The sequence below is a fragment of the Sarcophilus harrisii genome, chromosome 5 (genome assembly GCF_902635505.1).
Source record: "Sarcophilus harrisii chromosome 5, mSarHar1.11, whole genome shotgun sequence".
Classification (NCBI taxonomy): domain Eukaryota; kingdom Metazoa; phylum Chordata; class Mammalia; order Dasyuromorphia; family Dasyuridae; genus Sarcophilus; species Sarcophilus harrisii.
Window position 1 is genome coordinate 168,153,163 of NC_045430.1, and position 24,543 is coordinate 168,177,705.

The following is a 24,543-nucleotide window of genomic DNA, read 5'->3' on the forward strand; positions in this document are numbered from 1 at the left end:
TCTATTTTGAGAAAAATTAATGTCTTTCCCCAAATTTTAGTCCTTTTTTATAGTCCTATTCCATTATATATATGTATGTATGTATGTATGTATACAGTGAAAACACAGTAGAATTTTTAATAACTATCTTATGACTTCTACCAGCGTTGGGTAATTAGTCCATATAGTTCAGAACTAACCTTGGTTTCTGTGGGTCACAATCTTAGAACTCACAATTCTTTAGTTGTAGGCAATCCTTTCATACAATCTAACAAATAATCTTGAGCTATTTAAATCACTGGAATCATTTCAGGGTGGTATGTCTTATTGTCACCAATTGTCTTTATTATTTCCAAAAGATATTTAATAATCCTCATTAAGGAATTAAAAATGGCTTGTCCTTGAGCCCTACCTTCTTGCTTAGTTCATTACTTCATTTGCACCACCCTTGTTATTGAATGGATTTTTCTCTTGAGGTTAGTTTATTTCTAAGAGTCAAAAAGATATACTTAGATGAACAAACATGTTTTTAAACATGAACAAAACAGAAACATGACAGCAATATGACAGGATAAAAATTAAATATTGTGGTATATAGAATTTGTGGCCATAAAAAATGGAAGAAGGAATTTAAGTAAACTGGCTCTGTCTTAATACAACATGCTAATGCCTGACTTTCTGAACCATGTTTAGTAGGGATTGAATACTGAATACGCAAAAAATTTTCAGAAAATTATTTCAGTTTCTATTAGAGCACTTAATAGTTATTACAAAGTGAGTGATGGCCATACTAGTTTCTGACTTACTTCTAAAGTTATTAAATGAAAAGCTTTTAATATTAATAAACTTATTAACTTGTTTCCAAAGCTTGTGGACCTAGTCCATTATTATATTTGTAGAATGCACATATTGATATTTGTCATAGAAGTTGTGTTTCAAAATTATTATTAATGATAGTTATTAATTTATGCCAAATGAAACATCTTTACTCTTACTTAAATAGTAAAGCATTTTGGAATTTTTTTATGCTAAAAAATTCATGGAGAAAAACATCAAAGAAAAATTAAGCTGCCATAAAGTAATAAAACAATCTTTTATGCTGTTTTCTCATTATAATGAACTCACAGGCCAGGGAAATTGTAGCAGTAGTCTAGACATAGTTTTTATTACCTAGGAAAATGAACAGAGCTTAGGGGCTTTATATTGTAATGGTCAAAACACAAGGAAGTCTATGGGGGAAATTGTTTCAATTAGAATAACTTCTCTTTGATGCTTCAATTGCCACAAAAGAGGGGGATGGTATTTTGTGCTGGGCATATAGAATACTCTCAGTGTGGTTTGATTGAATCTGTAAATAGCAACCTCCCTCAAAAGCACCTGTCCATAGGGTTGCTATTTTGATGATTCTTTCTGGTCAAACCATGGGCCCATATGTTTGGTGATCTATAAATGCATCTCTCACTGTGATACAGAAAGCCCCAAATCTGTCCATTAACTTTTCTCCTCAAGTCTATGAGAAAATATTTGTGTTTCATAACTCTAACATTCAAGGAGATATAAGATCTGATCATTATAAAGAGGAGCAGGGGATGGGGAAGGAGGAAGAACGTGACAGAAAAAGAAAAGGATAAATGTTTGAGAAAATGTGGAAAAATTGAGATACAATGCTTTTAGTAGAGTTGTGAACTGATTTAACCATTCTGGAGAGCAGATTTGGAACTATGCCCAAAGGGGTATAAAACTATCCATACCTATTAAACCCAACTACTTATAAAATGCTGATAGAGAACTGGTCTCTGATCTCACTCAATGTAGTATCTGAGACTGAAAAGCAATAAAGTATGAATGGATTCTCTGCTGCTTCTGCTAATTTTGGCCTAACAATTTACACCAAGAAAACAGAGGTTCTCCATCAGCCAGCACAATGTCATCCATACATGAAACTGTTGTTTACAGCAAATGAAGAAATTTTGAATGCTGTGCATAAACTGACTTACCTTTGCAGTATACTTTCCAGGGATGAAGTTGACACACATATTACCAGATCTAGATCAATGTTTGGAAAGCTCCCAAGGAAAGAATAGGAGAGAAGAGGTATTAGGCTGGCTACCAACTGAAGGTCTACATTGTGCTGACCACATTGTTGGATGCTTGAGAAATCTGGACAATATGTCAGTGCGATTCCAGGAAACTGAATTGGTTCTATTGAATTGTCTTAGGAAAATGAAGATCACCTGACAGGATGAGGTTCAAGATGCTTAGGTCCTTTCTTGAGCTAAACTGCCTAGCATTCAAACTCTGCTGCAGAGAGCACAACTCCAATGAGGTAGCCACATTGTTTGAATGCCAAAAGTACATATGTCTAAAAGACTATTTTGTGGACAACTCATACAAAGCAAGTGCTCACAAGGAGTTAGAAAAAGTGATACAAGAACACTCTTCAGGTCTCTTTTTAGAGGTTTGGAATTGATTGTAAGACATGGGAGACATTGGTACAGAACTGTCCAGCATGATGTACCCACATCAAAGAAAAATAGGATTGCTGTAGCTCAAAAGAAACATTAGTTGTATACATTTAGAGACATCTCCACTTCGGCTGTTTTGGATTATTCATGCCTGACCTGCATAAAGACTTCTGAGTTCTTATTGATCTGATTAGTCACAGCAAGGCACATTGTCTCCTGACCCCAAGATAGTGATGTCATTTGTTCTTCCTTGAGAACAAAGGACAGTAACCAATTGATCACTGCTTGAAGGTCTATGTCCCAAATAGGAAAAAAAAAACAAATAAGAAAAGGATTTATATGTACAAAAATATTTACAGGGGCTTTCTCTTTGTTGTGGCAAAGAATTGGGAATAGAGGGGATGCCCATCAAATAAGGATTTTGGTTTATGATTATTATGGAATACTATTGTACTATTAAAAAAAACAAGCAAGCAGTTCATAGAAAAAAGTGGAAAGACATGAAGTGATACAAAGTGAAATAAGCAGAATCAGGAGATTGTGCATAATAACAATACTGTTTGATGATTAATTGTGAATAACTCATGATACAAGATAATTTCAAAGAACTTAAGAAAAAGGCTACCCATCTCTAAAGTCTGATGGAATTGGAGTATGCTTTTAAAAAACTGTATTTTTCTTGGGGTTTTTTGCCTGTATTTTCTTTCAGAACATGACTTACCATGGAAATCTTTTGCATGAATGTACATGTATAACTTATATCAAAGTTGCTTGCCTCCTCAATGAGGAAGATGGAAGACAGGGGGCGAGAAAATTTGGAACTTAATTTTAAAAAATTAATGTTAAAACTGTTTTCACATGGAATTGGAAAAATATTATATATTAAATATAATTTTATTTGCTTGATTGGAAGATAATATTTTTAATTGTTCTGTTCCACATACCTAAAGAAATCAATTCTTTGACTAACATTAAATTTCATTTTAAAAAAAGAACAGTTTGATAGAATGAAAAAAAAGAATAATCTTGTTGTCAGAATTTCTGGGTTCAAATTCTAGCTTTTTCAGTTCCTTACCTGTGAAATTGGATGTTTGGAATCTCAGTTTCCACAGCAATTGAATGGGGATGAAGGAGATGTATTATATACCTTAAGGTTTTGCTGCTCAGAAAATTCTGTGAAGTGTAAAACAGCATATAATATCATTAGAAAGAAGTAATTGAAAACTAGTAATGAATTACATTGAAGGATTTAAGTCCAAGAATGGGTCTCAAATTGTCAGGATACATAAGTCTAACTTAATCCCATAGATTAATTGTTGGCTGTGCTTCATTTTGTGCTGTGTATATCTGACATCCAAAAGTAGATTTCTTAATCAGCAAAAGAAACATTGAAATAACCCCCCCTCATGATTTTCTTATTCCTTTTGTGAATTTTATAGAATCTCGGTTTTGGCATAGACCCCAGTGTAGAACAGAATAAATTTAGCTAAAGTGAACAGGGTTTAAATTGCTTTGTTAAAACTCCAGAATGGTTTAAAAACAGAATAGTGCTTACTAGCAATGTAACCCTGGGAAAGCACTTAAACCTGATTGCTTCACCAAAAATAAAATAAAAATAGATAGTGTGTTTTAAAGACATTCATCTAGATTTTATTTTAAGATATAGACTCAGATCTTTCAAGACATGCACTTACTATTTTGGGAACAGATTGTCAAATACTAGATGTATAAGAAAGATATGGAACAGATAAATAGAATAGCTAGCATTTAGTAGGAATGAATAATGATATTCCCTAAGTATTCATTCAAAAGAAATCATATTTTCTGTTTTCTAGATTGTGATTCTACCCTTCACAGGAAGGACAAACATTACTTCAAAAAACATATTAGTTAAGGAAAGGCCAATACTGTGAAATAACTCTAGAATTTACAATACTATTACTTTCAGCCAAAGGTAGAATTTGAATTCAGGTCTTCTTAATTAAAATCCATTCTATTTGATATACTATGCTGCTTTTATTGATTGCTATATAAAATAAATAATATAATACCTTACATAGACTTTAATTGCATTCAAAGTTCTTTCCTACACATATCATTTGATCCTCATCACAAACTCTGAATTTTAGAAGGCAGATATCCTTGTCCCCTTTAAAAGATGAGGAAATAGTTGAATCAGAGAGATGAAATGATATTTCCAAGATTATATGACTAGATAATTGCAGATATGGGATCAATACTTCTGACTCTTAAAGCAGCATTCCTGACATTGTGTTATGGTGGTCAATAGTCTTTAGTCTTCAACTCTTTATGACCCATTTGGGGTTTTCTTGGCAAAGACAAATCCTTCTTTCTCCAAGTCATTTTATAGTTAAGGAAACTGAGGCAAATGGGATTAAATGACTTGCCCAGGGTCACATAGCCAGATTTGAACTCATAAAGATTCATCTTTCTGTCTCTCAAGCCCAGCACTCCATCTACTACACCATCTAATTTCTCCAATTTCTTTATTTTTAAAAAAAATAATAATGGATTATGGTAGTGCTCATTATTTTAGGAGCATTTTCTGATATCCTAAACATGTTGTTAGCAATTTATTTATAATGGAAACATTAAAAATAGTCATACAATCTAACTGAACTTTTCACAGTGTCTGCCATAGACCAGGTGCTTAATAAATGCTTGTGATTGATTGATCACTTGATGAGAGGAAAATAAGTAAAATTATTCTTTGGATATATACTCTTAGTTTTCTTCCTTAAATCCATTAAGACACTGATTTGGTGAAACAGTTCATCTAAGTCCATTCACTGTTAAATAAATATTTATGAAATTTTTTCCATGGTCAATGTATGTGACTTCTACATATTCAATGCTCCATTTATAGTCTGTCTTGATGATAAGCTATAATCTAGTGAACACCTCATTGCTTGGTTAGTTTTAGTAGCTATTACCTGCTATTCATCAGTGAATTTTATAATCTTAATAGTGTAAGTTTTAATTAGAAGGCAATAACTATATGGCTGACATAAATTTCTGGAACCAATTTAAGCATTACTGGTGTATGTATACAACAAATTGGTACCAAATAATTAATCATAAAAATGAATGATAATAATAGCTGACAGTTATGTAGAACTTTTAACTTTATAAAGAATTTTACATATATTACCTCTTTTGATTCTAATAACAATCCTGTCAGGTTGGAGCTATTATTCTCCTCATTTTATAAAAGAAGAAACTGAGGCTCAGAGAGACTAAATGACTTCTTCAGACACAGGCATTCTGACTCCAAGTCCTGCTTATTCTATCCAGTAAAGAGATCTTAAATTCATTATGTCCAAAATGGAACTTATAATCAACACCTCACTATCTCTCACTCTGTTGTCAAGGGATGGCTATTTTCATTTGCAATGTCTCTTGTGTATGTCCCTTCTCTTTTTGACACTGACACTACTTTGTGCAAGCTCTCATCATCTCAACTTTATTACAATATCCAGCTGATGGGTCTGTCTGCCTCAAGTCTCTCCCTATTCCAAACCATCCTCCATCCAGCCACCAAAACTCTTTTTCTAAATCATAAGTCTGATCGAGTCAGTCACATCTATCTCCCATACTTACCCATGTCCACATCCCTATCTAATCAATAAACTCCAGAGATTTTTCTTTTGCCTTCCAGGAGCAAATACAAAGTATTCTGGCATTCAAAACCCTTCTTATTCTAATCTACTTCTATCTTTCCAGTCTTCTTAGACCTTTTTCCTCACCACATATTCTTAAATTCAGATATATTGGGCCAGCTATTTTACAGCGAGTCACTCTATCTGTCAGTTCTGGGTATTTTCTCTTACTGTCTTTAAAATGTTCTCCCTCCTCCCCTCTCTCTACCAACCTACCTACCTTCCTTTAAGACCCAACGAAAATTTTGTCTTTTATTGGAAACTTTGCCTAACCACTCTTAATTCCTTCCTTCTCTTTGTTAATTATTTCCTCTCTATCCTGTATATAAGTTGATTTGCATATATTTCTCTCTATATTGTCTCCTCAGTTATATGTAAACTCCTTGAGGGCAAAAAGCATCTTTTGCTTCTTTTTGTGTCTTTAATTCTATTATCTATTAGCATTATTTTGTATCTCTAAGTCTAATATACATTAATACTATTTTGCACTATGTATTGGCATTATTTTGTATTTGTAAATCTATCATCTATTAGCACAGTTTGTCTATTAATACAATATATAGTTAATAAATGTTTGTTAATTGATTTTTCATTAAGTGCACTAATATAGTTGACAAGATTGCTGAAAAGAAGTCAGGAAGACCTGAATTAAAATAAAATTCTGTTTTGGAAATTTCTTGTGCAACTTAGAACAATTCCCTTAAACTTTTCCATTGAGTCGTATATGGGTTACCATTTGGTGGAGAAAGTTCTTATACTATGATATCATACATTCATGCATTCAATAAGAACCATTTTGATCAGCTAAATTGAACAAGCTTAACATTGAAATGACTATATGCTTGCTTGAAATTTTTCGTTCCTTCCTACTGAAGCTTTCTTTTTGAATTACACAAGTTAATTAGCAAGCAATTAGTCCATTTCTAACTTTGCTTTAAAAATAAAAGGAATACATAGGCATTTCAATTCTTTATCTCTTGTGATTTCTGAGCCAGGAAGCTAACTTAATATGCCTCCTTATCTGTAATCTTCCCCAAACAGTACAATTTGAAGGATTCTTTTATTTTCACACATTTGAATATAGCAATTCTTCATTAAAAAGGAACTTATAAAATAGAATACCCTTTGTGAGTTGGATCACACTGTGCTAAATAATGAGATATGGGAATACTGTGAACAGCTTGACTTCTTCTGACTATTACTTAAGAGTCTGAAGTGTTTTAAGTTAGACAATGTCACCATTAATGAGAACTGCACAAGAGGGAAAATCACTTAAAAGCTTTGCTCTCTTTTGAGAATTCAATAAAACTGTTGGGTTAAAAATAATAATAATAATAATATCATATTTCAACATTACCAGGACCAATGAGCATTTCAGAATGCTGGTATATAAACTAGATTATTTAGTCAGAGAGTGTTAGAGCTGATTAGAACCTTAGAGATCATTTTGTCCAATCCTGTTAACAGCCCTAGAAAAGAAATTATTTGGTTAAGCAAAATGTAAGCTCCTTGAGATAAGAAGTTATTTTTCTTTTTTGATTTATTTCATTATATTCGCAGTACTCAGTATAGTCACTGGTACCTAGTAAGCCTTTAATTTATGTTTGTTGATTGAGATGGAACTTATAGAACTGAAATTAGAAATCATGATTAAGAGATTCCCAGGTTGATATTCTTCCAACTACACAATGATGCAAACAAGAAATGAACTTCAGGTCTCTTTGTGGCTACCTATTTCTTTACTCTACATCCCCTTTCCTAAATTTCCTGGGAATAAATTGAGTTAAAGTGATTTGTATCACTGAAATTAAGGCTTCAGTTATTGTTGTTGTTCTTCGGTTGTTCAATGTATAACTCTTTATGACTATAGCATGTCAATGCTGTCCATAAGGTTTTCTTGGAAAGGATATCAGAGTAGTTTGCTTTTTCCTTCTCTAGCTGATTTTACAGATGAGGAATTGGAGGCAAATAAGGCTAAGTGTCTTGACCAGAGTGATGTGACAAGTAAGTGTTTGAAGCCAGACATGAGTAATCAATCATTATAAATATTTAACGGCTTATTTTACTCTATTGCAAAATCAAGGTTCCCACCCACCCTCATTCTGTATCGCAATATTCTCTTACGGGCAGCTAATTGGTACAGTGGTTAGAGTAGTAAGATCCATCTTCAAATCTGGCCTCACACACTAGCTGGGTCACCCTAAGCAAGTCACTTATTCCTGTTCACTTCCATTTCCTTACCTGGAGGGAAATGTCAAACCACTGCAATAATTTTGCCCAGAAAATCCTTAGTGGGATCATAGAAAGCAGGCAAAACTGAAAACAACTGAACAACAACATATAAATCTACCTGAAATATGTTCCACTGCCAGTAAACTATTGCCTAGAATGTAACTTCCTTGGGTGTAAGGACTTTTACTTTTGTCTTGGTATCATCAGCACATACAGCATAGGACCTGGTACATTATTACTTTCAAATTATTGTTGGTTGGTTAAGTGTGTGAGGAGTTGTAAATCCAATTATATATTTCAGAGTTACTCTATTTAGGTTGACGTAGCTTTTCTTCACTCAGAGATGGAATTATGTGTGGGGCAGCTTCTAAGGGAAACAATAGAATAATTGCATTTTGCTTCTTTGAATCTTTTCAGAGTTGAAGCTTCCAGTTGCTCCTTCTGTATGCCTGAATGAGCACACACAGGTAAAACTGAGCACTTCAAACCATCCTTCAACCACAGGGAAGACCCATAGGAAACGTCCTGTACTTCTAAGGTCCTTCTGGAACTGGCCTTCTCAGCTGTAAGTTCATCATCCTAGATTTTTGGGTCCGACCCCTAAATAGAGAAAATACATGAGGAGGAAAACACATAATGCGTTTGGAGAGTTGATATACTTGGTATAAACATATTTCATTCCTTAAAACTTTTCAGGTGTTGAGTACTTGACAGAAGATGCCATTTCTGGTTTTTCTTTGAAGCTCACTTATAATAGGGTAAGCTTTGAGGTCGACAGGTTAAATTCCTTTAAGGAAGTTGAATTAAAGTTTTCAAACTGTATTAAAAAACTATATAAAAAGCACACCTCAGATTAGATAGGCAAATGACATATACAGTTACTTTTGTCTAAAGCCAAGCAGTGACATTTAAGATAAACACCAAAGTGATAATAAGGATGCCAATTGACAGAGATGTCATGCTTTATGATTTTCAAAGCATGTCATAGAAAATAACTCCTTTAAATACTACAAGGAAAGACAGAAACTGTAGTTCTTCCTAAAGTTTAAAAAAAATCAATTCTTATTTAGGGCTTAGATGCACTTATTCTTTGAGGTTGGCTTCTTCTTTTTTTTTTTTTTTTTTCATCATTATCAAGTACTAAATTTGTATTCACTAACTAGCCATGTGCTTTTAGAACTATAATAGTACCATATTCTAGACTTTAAAATGTTTATTTTAAAAATAAGGGCAATCTACTCCCAGTGGACAATTTGCCTTTTTCCCCCCTTTTTTAGTAAAGAGTAGTACCAGTACAGAAAAAGTACAATTTATTAGATTTGGGTGTCTTTTGAGAATATATATTGTGAGGACTGTATATTTGTTTTTTCTCAAGTGCCATTAAACTTGTATGCTATTTTCTTTTGACAAGAAAAATTAAATTTTCTTAATACTGTATGCATTGAACCGACTTAATTGCTTTGGGTATTGGATATTTCTGCTAATGAATTTAGCTAGTAGGTAGTGTGGAAATTTCTTGGTGACTTGAGAGAGAGAGAGGCAGAGAGAAAGGATGAGAATATATATGATAGAATATGCATACATATACATAATTAACACACATGCACACACATTATATATATATGTATATGTATATATAAATATATAGGGAGAGTAAGAATTATTTGCTTGTAAGGCATATCAAATAAGCTGGAAACATATATGATCTGTTATGTGATATGTAATCCAAACTCTAGTTTTATGGCTTGAGTAGATAACTGAAATTTTTTTTTTAAATTTCATTTATCTATTTACTTATTTATAATATTCATTAAAAATTTTTTTTGAGTTAACACATTCCTTCCCTCTAGGTCCTTTTTAATCCACTGAAAAGGCAAACAATATAATACAATTTTTCATGTGAAGTCATGTAAAACATATTTCCATGTTAAGCATATTACCAAAAAAAGCATGAAAAAATAAGAAAATGAAAAACAATATGCTTTATTCTTCAGTCAGAATTCTTTAATTCTCTTTCTAGAAGTGGATAATATTTTTCATCCTGTGTCTTTTAGAAATATCTTGGGTGTTGATTACAATTGCTGATCATTATCACATTTCTACTGCATACATTTTTTTTTTTTTTGCTTACTTCATTTTGTTTGTTCATGTAAATCTTCCTTGGTTTTTCTGAAAGTGTTCTGCTTTCATTTTGTATACTATAGTAATATTTCATCAAAATCCTATGCCATAATTTGTTCAGCCTTTCCCCAATTGGTGGACATCTCCTCAATTTCCAATTCTTTGCCATAACAAAAAGAATATAGTTAATATTTCAAATTACTTGCCTTCTCAGGGAGATGACCAGAGGAAGGGAGGAAGAGAATTTGGAACTTAAATTTTTTTATTATTATTATAGCTTTTTATTGACAAAACATATGCATGGGTAATTTTTCAACATTTATCCTTGCAAACACTTCTGCTCCAACTTTCCCCCTTCTTCCCTCCACCCTTTCCCCTAGATGGCAGGCAGTTCCATATATATTAAACACGTTAAAGTATGTATTAAATACAATGTATGTATACATATTTATATGTTCCTGTTATATGTTCTTGTTGCACAAGAAAAATCGGATTTAGAAAAATAACCTGGGAAGAAAAACAAAAATGCAAGTAAACAACAACAGATAAAGTTCAAATGCTATGTTGTGGCCCACACTCATTTCCCAGTGTTCTTTCCCTGGGTGTAGCTGGTTCTGTTCATCACTGATCAAATGGAACTGATATGGATCCTTTCATTGCCACAGATAGCCACTTCCATTAGAATTGATCCTTATATAGTATTGTTGTTGAAGTATATAATGAACTCCTGGTTCTGCTCATTACACTCAGCATCAGTTCATGTAAGTCTCTCCAAGCCTCTCTGTATTCATCCTGCTAGTCATTTCTTACAGAAGGATAATATTCCATAACATTCATATACCATAATTTATTCAGTCATTCTCCAATTGATGAGCATTCACTCAGTTTCCAGTGACCAGAAGGTCACTACAAACAGGGCTGCCACAAACATTTTTGCACATACAGGTCCCTTTCCCTTCTTTAATATATCTTTGGGATATAAGCCCACTAGTAACACTGCTGAATTAAAGAGTATGCACACTTTGAAAACTTTTTGAGCATAGTTCCAAATTTCTCTTCAGAATGGTTGTTTCCATTCCACCAACAATGCATCAGTGTCCCAGTTTTGCCACATCCCCTCTAACATTCGTCATTATCTTTTCCTGTCATCTTTAGCCAATCTGACAGGTGTGTAGGGATATCTCAGAGTTATTTTAACACGCATTTCTCTGATCAATAATGATTTGGAACACCTTTTCATATAAGTAGAAATAGTTTCAATTTCACCATCTGAAAATTGTTATATCCTTTAACAATTTATCAATTGGAAAATGGCTTGATTTCTTATAAATCAGAGTCAATTCTCTATATATTTCGCAAATGAGGCCTTTATCAAAACCTTTAGCTGTAAAAATGTCTTCCCAGTTTATTGCTTCCCTTCTAATCTTGTCTGCATTAGTTTTATTTGTACAAAAGCTTTTTAACTTGATATAATTGAAATTTTCTATTTTGTGATCAATAATGTTCTCTAGTTCTTCTTTGATCTTTGATCTTCTTTCTTTGATCACAAAGTCCTTCCTCCTCCACAAGTCTGAGAGGTAAACTATCCTATGTTCTTCTAATTTATTTATAATCTCATTCTTTATGCCTAAATCATGAACCCATTTTGATCTTATCTTGGTATATGGTGTTAAGTGTAGGTCAATGCCTAGTTTCTGCCATACTAATTTCCAATTTTACCAGCAATTTTTGTCAGATAGTGAATTCTTATCCCAAAAGTTGGGGTCTTTGAGTTTGTCAAACACTAGATTGCTATAATTATTGATTATTTTTTCCTGTGAACCTAACCTATTCCAAAAAATTTCTTAGCTAATACCAAATAGTTTTGGTGACTGCTGCTTTATAATATAGTTTTAGATCAGGTACAGCTAGGTCACCTTCATTTGGTTTTTTTTTTTTCCATTAGTTCCCTTGAAATTCTTGACCTTTTGGAACTAATTTTTTTTTAAACAACATATTAAAATTTTAGTTTACATGTAATTGAGAAAAATTAAATTAAATATTTTTTTAAAAGAGCTTCTATAAATATTTTGGTACATATAGGTCCTTTTTCTTTTTCTTTGATCTCTTTATCATATATACCAAGGGTTGTATTGCTGGGTCAATGGTATACACAGTTCTATAATCTTCTGGTTATAGTATGAATTATTGAAATCTAAAGATATTCCTCAAATCTTATTTTAGCTCACATACACAACTTATCATATAAGAAAAACTGAGGAAAATTTGTCTCCTCTATCTGTTACTCTCCAGTGATGGTGTTAACAAGCACCAACATTGCTAAAAACTAGACTCCACTTGTAATAGAGAAAAGGATTAAGAGCCCAAGTCATTTTTCAAATAGCTAATCAGCCTGTATATAATCAAAAGTTGAATTATTATTCTTGCTTTTCAGGAATCAAACACCAGCCCCTGTGACATATAAGCAACTTTTTAAAGCCAAAGACCTGTCTGTGATCATTAAAGCATATGTCTTGGTGACATCTTTAACACCTCTGAGGGCCTTCATTCATTCAACTGGTACCATTTGGAATCCACCCAAGAAAAAACGTTTCACTATTAAGGTAACACTTCTATTTAATGCTGTTATTTTATGCAAAGTGAACTAAACAAAAAGTAAAACTATTTGAGTGACCTTTCTCTGACCTTTATGATTATCAATTCCTATTGAACAGAGAATCAGCCTTTTTATTTCTGCAAACAGAGATTTTCATTTAATACAAAAAGGGGCCATATTCAGAAATGACTTAGAGGAACTACTAGCACTATATTTATTTTTTTCCCTAACCTCATCATTTTAATTCAATTTTTTTCACTTTTCAAAGAAACAACTTCTAGGTCATAGTGCTGATATCTCTTTGAAGAGTAGTCATCCATGTAGCAAAGTAAAAGTAGAATTATTTTCCCTTATCAATTTTTTTAGCCTTCTCAAGAGGAAACATAGTAACTATATGTTATAAATTATGAGTTTTAAAACATGCATAGAAAGTTAAAAACATGGTAGTGTCTTGCCCTTCAAGAACAATGCTTTAACATATGTAGGCTTGAAAATTGGTATCTTGTCTGCTGCCTGAGGATGTGCTGTGATGCTGAAGAAGATAAATACAGAAGACAAAAAGAAGTAAATACACAAAAAAGATCTTAATAAAACAGAATTTTGAGAATATTGTGGAATCTGTGTTTAAAGCTGTATTAGGTGCCAAAGGTATGTGGAAATCTCTGACATTAATACTTTAAAAGGTAACCAAGAAAATGTCAATAACTATGGCTACTTTTTCATCCATAAAATATTTATAAGATAATAATCTACAATCCATCAATGATGTTCTTGAGTGGAATATTAGCTTTCATGGGTGCTATTCCATAGTAGAACAATCCTTCATGACCCCTTTTGGGTGATTTTTTTGGCAGAGATACTGGGAGTAATTTGCCACTGATCAGATACTTAATAAATGTTCAATTGACTCAACTTGATTTTCTAAATTGTTACCATATATGCCATAATTTTGAATAGGCTAGAAATGTATTCAAGAAGGAAATAAATAACTATTAACTATTTTGACTCAGAAGAAGCCAAATTACCTCAAGAAGTTTAATAGACATATTGCTTAGTAGATAGAAGGGAAGTATGGGTTCTACATACACAAGTGAGGCTGCTGAACATGAGGGGAAAAAAATGTAGAGTACAAGATTTTCTTTGCCTCAAGACAAAGCTCAAAAGGTAGTGAAGTTAATCTTCTGTAAATTGACTATGTTTAAATTTTAAGTCCTCAATCAAACACTTTCACAATTTCAAAATAAGCAGCTAGAGTATTTCTTCTAAGATACATGCTGGCTTTGCTGTTGTTGACATCAATGGCCCAGGAATCATAATCTGTCTTCCTTTTTAAAAGGAAATATAGTTGTATCGAATAATGGAAATGTTTTCTTTTCATTTTCAGTAGAAGAATTGAGTCTAATAATGTCTTCCATTCCTTCCCCAGGTTGAGAATGTTTTGTGTAATTTTCTTTCAGCTAGTCTTTTAAGGAGAGTTGATAATTTGTACTTTCTTGTGTATTTTATATTTTTCCTCCATCGCTTCTACTTTCCTTAATGCTTTTCTTTTACTTTGTTTTCTCTAAAAATAAGGCAAAAAAGCAGTGAAAGAAACAAAAGCATATAGAAGGCTTTCAATATTGTGGTTCCCCTTAGATGTTCATTCTTTATTCACTACATTGTTTCTTATTCATCATTTTTTAGTACCTGTGGGACAAGTGCCAGATGTAGTGGTAGTACAGAAAATTATGTAAATCTCCTCATTCTTTTCCTCACTTTGGGATTTGTATTTTCCAGGGCAAGGCTGACATTTCCTGTATATTATGCTAAACCTGCTGTTGAAGGGAAACTGCAGATGGCAGGCTTCCACGGTAAAATGAGCAAGAGGGCAATTATTTCCTTAAAATGCCAGAATCCTACTTGATGCTGTGTATAGGCTTCCAGCATACGAGAAAATATTTCATTCACACTTCAGTATTTATTGCTTCTGCTAGAAAACTAGCTTTTACTTGGTCTCATTTAAATCACCCATTCTTCCTTCCAGACTCTGCTTCTGCTCGGTAGCTTCAGGTGAAAAAAAAAAATGCAGCAGAAACATTTTTGAAACACTGGTTTTTGGAAAGCAAGACTAACAAACTCCTCTTAGGCTAACCAAGTTATATCAGTGTTTTAATATATGCAGTTGTTATGTTTTGAAAAAGATGATTTGACCCCGAGTATATATAAAACCTTGCAATAATGAGCTATGCTATTACTATTTAAGTAGATAGCAGTTTGGTTTGTGACTTTACCCCCTTCTCTAATGAGTCCTGAATTCAAAGGTCTAGGTTACTAGTCAGATCAGTAGGGGTTTATGTGCTGCATGAACTGAGGCAAGCCGGCTAGGCAAGTTATCATTGGTCATTGGTCATTTATAGAGCATTCTGGCAGCTGAAGGAGGAATGAAAGCAATAACAGATATAACTATGAGCTCATTTATTTCCAATCAGGTCTGCTGCTGTGATACTTTATCTTTTAAAGCTCTAGTAGGAGTTGGGAAAATAGGAAGAATTGTTGGTACAGTGATGTGAATTTAAATATAAACTTGGAAAATGATAGGGGAATGGACTACATTTACTAAATGTTTTAAAATACTCTAAATCCAACATCTTATGTATATAAAATGAAAAGGGCTAAGAATTTTGAGAGTTAGCTATTTTTTGAAGGTCATGTTAATTTAAAAAAATAAATTAAATCAAAAGTTACGTGTGAGAATATGATTATTGTAGTTTGATATGATATTAAAAACTAGTTTCTGATATTATATTAAAACACATTTTTTGCAACTTCTTTGATGTTGGAAAAATGCTATGTTATTTCAATGGTGGTTATGAAAACGCTCTTAATTTTTTTATTCAAGAATTGAGTGAACAATGCTCATTTTCCAAAATAGAATATCTAGGTAATTTTTATAGCTGATGCAGCAGCAGAATCATCCCAAAGATCACTTTTGATCCTTTGATTAAAGGTTGTCCTAGGTTATAACCAAACTTGGCTCTTAAGGATACCTAAAAACAAGTTAGAAATTTTCAAACATTACTTCATATTAAGTGGGACTATTGGTCCTCTAAAAATGTCAGTGAGAATCTGAGTGAATGAAAACCAGTATCAAAGTCTTAAACTGTGCCATTAAGCAAAAATATCAGAAAGCAGAATATCTTTGACCTTTGTTAGCTGCAAAATGAACATATCTCTAATGAAGAGACCACTTTTGTGACATCCCACAATTTATGGGCTGGCCAGTCAGTATTCATACCTATGACTAAAGTTGATTGCCTGAAAGTTATACCTGGAATGATTTCAGATTTCTGCTGCAAGGCATCTGGAAACAGCTTTAATTTGTCCATTAGAGAGACAATCTGAAGAAATTCATTGTTTAATTACATGAAATTTATTTGAAGAAGTTTTTGAGTCATAGAATGTAAGCAAAGGAAGGAAACTTTGAGATTTTCAAAGCCAGTCACCATGTTTTTAAAATGAAGAGGAGTCCATGTGAATTGTTCAAGGCTATATATCTATTGAAAGGCAGAATCTAGTCTAGAACCCAGGTCTTCTGTTTCCCAGACCTACTGCTCTTTTTCTTGTACTATATTTTGATTTGTGGGCATTCCTTCTTCAAACCGTTCTATGAGGATGATATTTTTAAAAGCAGAATTTAACTCTGCTGCCTGAATCTCTTTTTTCCTTTTCCTTTCCAAATCAAATGCATTATTTTGCAGTAATTTTGAAGTGTGTTTTTGATAAATGTAGTAGAGACTATTACTGCATTTCCCCAATATGTTCACTGAATCTTTTCTAGAGTCTAGAAAAGGGAGAACACAAGAAATTGCAAGTTTCCTGCAGGATGATGTCTGAGAGAAGCCTCTTTAATTTAAACCTAAGTTAAAAACAGTCCTTCTGCTTTCCCTGATGTCATAACTTACCAGTACTCAGCTACTGCTGCAAGCCTGTCAGAAGCCAGTCTTCCATCTCCACTGCTTATAAGTACCACTCATGTCAATGAAACCAGTCTCCCTGTTCAGAAAAGGGAGAACTATGGGTGACAAATAGGGAAACATTATCATTTATGAAGGCTCTTTCCAAGAAGGTCTGAATCCCTATTTAGTCCTGAAAATATGACATGAAGTTAGTTTCTTTTATTATCAGTATTTTTGCAATGCCTTTGATATTACGTGACCTAACTCAGATGTCTGCCCAGAATGATAATGAAGATCATCTTCTAAAACACAGCGCGAATTTCACTCTGGGTTCTTTTCTCAGTGAGTGCTTTTTCTTAGATATTCATTATAAAGTTGAAGCTGTAAACCTTGTACTAACTCAATTAGCATCTGATCCTATATTAAACACAAGAGATTTAAATCAACTATAGAAAGAATGTGAATAAAACTATGATTCCCAGGATCTATGAGGAGGAGTGATATATAACTAAAACCACATGTATTTGAATTTAACCATAGACTATAATCAGTGTGTTCATTTAAAAGTATGTTTTTAAATAAACAGTGTGTATAGATATGTATTTCTAGAATTATTTATATTAATTAAAATAGGAAAGTATATAAAAATTAAATATTGGCAAGGTTCTATTAGCTAATCAATCCAAGTTGGTAGTGCTGCAGTAGAGACAGTACTAGAAATGAAAATGAGTGCTAGATGCACCTCTTATTTCTGCCATGAGCTATCCACATGACCTAATACAACCACTTAACATTTCATTTCTCCTACTGGAAATGGGGAAGTTGTGCAAGTCATGCCTTTCTCATGGGGTCATCAGAAAAGTAAAATTATGTATAAACACTATAAATAAGTATTATAAGAAGGTGTTTCTGCTATTAGCATTACTACATATTAATTTGATCTATAAAAGATAGATTACTTTAAAATATCATGCTTTTAATGTCATAAAGCCTGTTTTGATATGCATGAATAATTTCCATAAATATTGATAATAAAGATTTTGTATATATTATGTATTACTAATCTCTAAGCTTAGGTTATTGTACATTAAGAGGAATTGACTATTATTGTTTATTTTTGTTTGTTTTGCTTTTTGAAAGACATTGTTTTATTGTTTCTTTTCAAATAAGCCAATAAATGATCATCAGATTCCTATTCTGATGTGTCACAAAGGCATGAAAATTATCCAAAGATTTTTAAATTATCAATACATTTTTGATCACTTGCATTTTCAAAGATGCTCTTTTCCCTTATATTGAGTGTTCTCTATCTCTGTGTAGAAGTGATAGTTGCCTCTTCATATTTCTAATTTGGAACCAAGGTTAATCATTATAATTTCATATCATTCATTTGTTATCATTTTGTTATACAGGTAGTGGTTCGTTTCATAAGCATCAACTATGGTGAAGGCACTGAGGTACAAAAGCCAAAAAAAAAAATAGCCGACCTCAAAATGTTTAGGTCTTACTCTATTGTTATTAAGGTTTTACCCTTTAAAAAGAACCATAATTATGTTAAAATATTAAGGGTAGCTCCCTTATAGAAAAATAGGGATGGGGATGGTTCCAGACTCACTCCTTCAGAGCAAAGTTGGCTATATTGCTTTTCAGGTTTCTAGGGTCTGAGGGGCTGGGAATGTCTTGCTTAGTTATCATCTTGAGTCCTTATTCCCATGTTTCTACACACACACACACACACACACACACACACACACACACACACTGATAAAGCTACCTGTAATTAATCCCCAAGTCCATATAACCAATTAGCATCAATTAGCCTTTACACAGGACTTTTTATTTCTAGGAAATAGGAAAACAGAAATACAACATTTCCCTTCAATGCTTTGGAAGTACTTATTCTTCACTATATCAATTTAGTTACCAGGAAATTGGATTTAGATTTGTTTCTTTTTTTAAAGTAAGTTTTTATTGACATCTTCTATTTTTTACATTATTATTGCTATTTCCCCTATACTCCCACTCTGCCTCCCAGAGAGGCATCTCATATGACAAAAAGTACTTTTAAATATGAAAAAGAAATAATAATCAATACAATTAATATGTTGAAAAAGCCAAAAACATGAACAACATGCAATACATTCAGATCTCCCACTTCCAGGAAGAGATGGGTTGTAAGTGCCTTTCACAACTCTTGGTTTACAATTTCTACAAAGCCATCGTGGCTCCATTGTTGAATTAGGACCTTAAAGCTGGGCTGGCTATAATATTCAGGAATGTTTTCTTTTACTGACATGCAGTAAGAGGTTTGCAAAGTAAGATTCAGTTAAAATTCACTCTTGATTATAGTTAATATATAAATATAACCTTAATTAATGCATTTCTATTACTAAGTTTACCCTTCCAAAGATAAGTAAATAGGTAAGCTAGCTTATAAATGTTATATTTGCCAAAAAAAATGCAGTTGCCTGATACTCAAGGATTTAGTGGTTGCCAAGGGTAAGAAAATTAACTCGTGCATATCCCACTGAGCCTACAGAGGTAATGCTTCAGTGTTAGTTTTGTATTCTTCCTTCAGTCAAAATATGTTATTAGCCAATTCAATTGGCTAATTTTTGCAAGAGTGTGAAAGTATCAGAGTTGATTGCCCAAAAAGAAATGTTTTTCTTTCGAACAGCTGGAATCTATAATTCCTTAAGCCTTTAGGGGCTTAGATAGGTTATTATAAATTAATCTATGTCAGTTATTTTCCTTTTTGCTTTTTCATAGAAGAGATAGTCTTTCTTGGGTTACTTTTCCCTCAATGAAAAGTTTATAGAAAAAGAAAAAATTTTGATGGAATAGAAAGTATAAATGAAGTAAGCATTAAGAGTAAGTGAATGATGGAGGGTGGGAGGTGACAATCATTTCAGCAACCTGAATAGAGTTTAAAAATGAATACTTCTAAGTATGATAATCTTTATCTTTTTGGCATCTCTTATTATTTCTCTAGTGGATAAAATATCTAGGGCAGAGAGAGAGATAAAAGGTCAAAGAATCAATGACTCCAATACCACAAAGAGATGAAAAGTTGTTAAGCTAGCCCTTTGCTCAAATAATCTGTCTTATTCAAGTTTTTTAAAGAGGTTTTGCTTAAATTCTTCAGCAATCTCATTTCCCCCCTGATTTTAGAAAGTATACCTAGCTAGATAATAGTTGAATTCAATTCTAAGTTCATTCATTCATCCATTTATTTTCTTCAACAAAACATACACTGTGTGCAGTGCACTGTGTCAGGAGCTGGGAAAGATACAAAGATAAATAAGTTAGCCCTGTTCTCAAGGAATTTATAATCTAGTAGGGGAAACAAAATATGGTCACTGATAAGTAAAAAACACATTAGATTATGATAAGTGCCTACAAAGAACGGCAAGTGCTATGAGAGTGTAGATGAGATAGGGATGACTTTCAGCTGGTTATGGGAGTGGGGGGAGGGATAAGAAGCACCAAAAGCTTATAAGCTCATAGGATTTAAATGTTGAAGGAATCTTTAAAATTGTTTATCTCCATCTTCTCATTTTAAAATGAAAGAAACTGAAGCCTACTGATTTATATAGTCAAAAAACTAAATGATAAAGCCAGGTACAAAGCTAGATCTGTTGGCTCCAAATCTATCATTCTTTTCATTCATGATGAATGTAGCATGACAGAGCAGAACCTTGGAGAATGATTAGGATGTCAGTGGACAGATATGGGTGTGGAAGAGTGTTTCGAGCATGGGGAAGAGCAAGCAGAGTAATAAGGGTGGTTTTTTTATTTGTTTGTTTTCTGAGGTAACTGGGGTTAAGTGACTTGCCCAAGGTCACACAGGTAGAAAGTATTAAGTGTTTGAGGCTGGATTTGAACTCAAGTCCTCTTGACTTCAGGGCACTTTATCCACTGCACCATCTAGGGTGTTCTTTTTTAGTGGTCAGCAAGTGGTCAGTTTGATTGGAGCAGAGAGAATGTGTGTAGAAGTGAGAGATAAACCTGGAAAGATAGGTTAGAGTTAGATTGTTCAGAGAAATGTAGGAAGTTAAATATAGCTTATTAGTATTATTGAAGCCCTTGAAGATTTTTTTTTTATTTTTGCTTTTTGCTGAAGCAATTGGGGTTAAGTGACTTGCCCAGAGTCACACAGCTCAGACACTTTTTATAAGTGTCTGAGACTAGATTTGAACTCAGGTCCTCCTGACTTCAGGGCTGGTGTATTATGTCCTTGAAGATTTTTAAGCAGGAGAGTAATATAATCCTGTAATTAGGAAGATAAATGTGACAGTGAAGTATAGATTGGATTGTATCAGGGATTCACAACTTTTTTTTTTTTTATGTTCCCGTTCTCACAACATTTTTAAATGCATAAAATAAAATATGCAGGATTACAAAAGAAATAAATTATATTGAAATATAGTATACACACACATACACATATGTATACACACACATGTGTGTGTGTGGTTAAAAACACCAAGTTCATAGATTCCAAGTTAAGAACTCCTGGATTAGAGGAAGAAGAAATTAGTGATTGAAGAACGTGAAGAGGCCTATACATATTCAGAGATTTTTCAGCTAGGCTAAATTCATTCTGATTATTAGCTGATTTTCCTTAATAGAATAGTTCCCCCCCACCCCCCGCCTTCCAGCAGTAATTAGTGTTATTAGAAATTCATTGATAGAGGCAGAATGGAGTAGATAGAACATTCTAGCCAAACTCTCCCAACATTTTCTTTAACAACTTTAAAATAATGCATCAAATCAAATTCTGGAGTAGAATGAATAACAAAAAATGGGGATGAGACATTTTTCTAGTATTGACAATATATAAGGCAGTAGGGGACTGGGATGGAGTCTGATTGGAAGTTCAGGGCATGGCAGTAAAGCTGTGAACCTTGGAAACAATGTGAGAAAGACACCACCACCAGTACTGAGAACTTTCATTGCTTAGAAGCAATGGGGGATCAGATGTCTGGTCAGAAAGAGATTATAGAAGACCCCTGTGTAGGCACTGAAAGCAGAAACACATATCATTTGGCAATTCCATTGTCTATTACCCAATTCTGGGTCATAGTTCTAGTGGACAGGAATGCTAGTGGTTGTGGTGCTTTTCTGGGTAAAGACCAGAATGAAGACAAGGGCAGCACTAACTACATCTCTCTCGAGATCACATATCATTGGAATCATGGAAAACTTATACTCTCAGAACTATTTGTGAAAACAACAGTGTGAAAAAGTCCAATGCTTGAGAAAATGACCCACCATCCCATCCTCAAGTGAGTAGAGTCCAACTCTTAACGTAATGTTAAGGGTCAAGGAATAGCTTGGAAAAAATAAACAATAAAAAAGAACTTGACTATAAAATATCTAGTGTAGCAGAGAAAGTCAAGACACAAACTTAAAAGAAGACAATGATGTGAGAAGAGAGGGAGAAATCTGCAAACAAAGCCTCAAAGAAAAATACAGATTAGACACAAACTGAATAAGAATTCCTAGAAGAGCAAAAGAATTTTTTTTGTTTTTGTTTTTTCAAATACACATAAAGATAGTTTTGAACATTCATTTTTCCACCTGAGGCAATTGGTTTAAGTGACTTACCCAAGGTCACATAGCTAGGAAGTAAGGGTCTGAGACCAGATTTGAATGCAGGTCCTCCTGACTTCAGGACTGGGGCTCTATCCACTGTGTCATCTAGCTGCTCCTCAACATTTATTTTTGTAGGACTTTGTGTTCTAAATTGATTTTCCTATCTTCCCTTATTTCTCTCCTCCCCAAGATAGCAAGGAATCTGATATCAGTTGAATATGTACAATCCTTTTAAACATATTTCCATATTTGTCATGTTGTGCAAGAAAAATCAGACCAAAAGGGAAAAAAAATGAGAGAAAAACAAATTTTAAAAATGATGAAAATACAATGCTTCTATCCACCTTCAGTCTCCATAGTTCTCTTTCTGAAAGTGATTGGCATTTTCTTTCCCAAGTCTAATTGCCTTGAATCATCACATTGTTGAGAAGAACCAAGATCATCACAGGTGATCATCACATAATCTTGTCACTCTATTTGGAATGTTCTCCTGGTTCTACTCCAGTCATCATCAGTTTATTTAGGTGAAGGTTATTTTTTAAAGTGCAAAGAAAAGGTTTTAAAAATTAAATAAGAGTGGTAGAAGAAAAATTGGGGAAAGAAATAAGAGCACAGAAAGAAATTTTTGAAAAGACAATTAATAGCTTGGTGAAAGAGGCACAAAAATACTGAAGAACATAACTCCCTAAAAAAGAGAATTGACTAAATGGTAAAAGAAGTACAAAACACCACTAAAGGAAATAATTCCTTAAAAACCAAAAATGGACAATCCATGAGACTTCAAAAAATAATAAAGTAAAAAAGATGAAAAAGTCAAAGAAAATGTGAAATACTTCATGAGAAGAGCAACTAACTTGAAAAATAGATCATGGAGAGATAATTTAAGATTTATTGAACTATCTAAAAGTCATGGTTTTTTGTTTTTTAAAGAGCCTGGACATCATATTTCAGGAAATTTGAAAGGAAAATCTGCCTGGCTATCTTAGAACCAAAGGCAAAATAGAAATTAGAAAGATTATCCCTGGACAAGATCCCAAAATGAAAACTCTCAGGAATATGATAATCAAATTCAAGACCTTCCACATAAAGGAGAAAATACTTTAACCAGCCAGGAGGAAATTCAGTGACATGAGAAAACACAAAGAAGAAAAACGTAATTAGGTCAACAGAATAGACAAAGAAAAAAAATGGAATGGTTTAGCAGGCTAAATACCAGAGATTAAAATTTTATAGAAATGATTATAATGATGAGCTTTTTGAGAGATAATTTTGCATTTAATATATGTATAGATAGATATGTATGTATATATACACACATACACATATACATATATAGATAGATATACAAGTGTATATGTATGTGTGTATATTTAACTTATAAAGCCCAGTTTAGGAGGCTAATTTATACAGTGGAAGAGGGGAAAAAAGGACTAGTATTGTCAGAGGATCTGGGTTCAATCCACATCTCAATTTTTACTTATATTGCCTTGTTTTTATCATTCTGATATTTATCACTTATGTGCAGGTCACTTTAAATTTACATTTGACATCCCAGCTAGTTCTAGTTCTGTAATGTTATTAGTTCTATTCATTGCTAACTGTCATTACTTACCTGATTAAATTTTTGAGTACGTTTGCATATCTTTGTACATTTGATATCATTTTTTGAATAAAGAGTTATCCCCAGAGCATCATGGATCATAGATACAGAGATTTCCAAAGTTAGAAGGGACCACTGAGTCTTAGTCAATCTTTTCATTTTACAAAGAAGGAAATTGAGGCTCAGGGAAATCAAATGACTTTCTAGGCATGTCCAAGATTAGAATAAGACCTTTTTGCTCAGTCTATCACTCATTTCATTATGTCATGTCATATCTCATTATATCTCATCTCATATCATTATATCACCACATCTTATCTTATCATATCTCAAATCA

At 33.1% G+C, this 24,543-nt stretch overlaps 1 protein-coding gene across 2 annotated transcripts in view; it reads left to right on the forward strand.

Annotated features, from left to right (window-relative positions):
- Positions 1-24,543, forward strand: part of CPED1 (cadherin like and PC-esterase domain containing 1) — a 384,623-nt gene that overhangs the window by 121,078 nt on the left and 239,002 nt on the right. For both annotated transcript variants that reach the window (XR_004229645.1, XM_023504833.2), the window contains exons 6-7: positions 8,774-8,921; positions 12,912-13,080. Coding sequence is in view for 1 of the 2 variants with exons in the window: in XM_023504833.2 (XP_023360601.1) it covers positions 8,774-8,921; positions 12,912-13,080 (317 nt within the window). In the remaining variant the exon portion in view is untranslated. The remainder of the gene's footprint in view (positions 1-8,773; positions 8,922-12,911; positions 13,081-24,543) is intronic.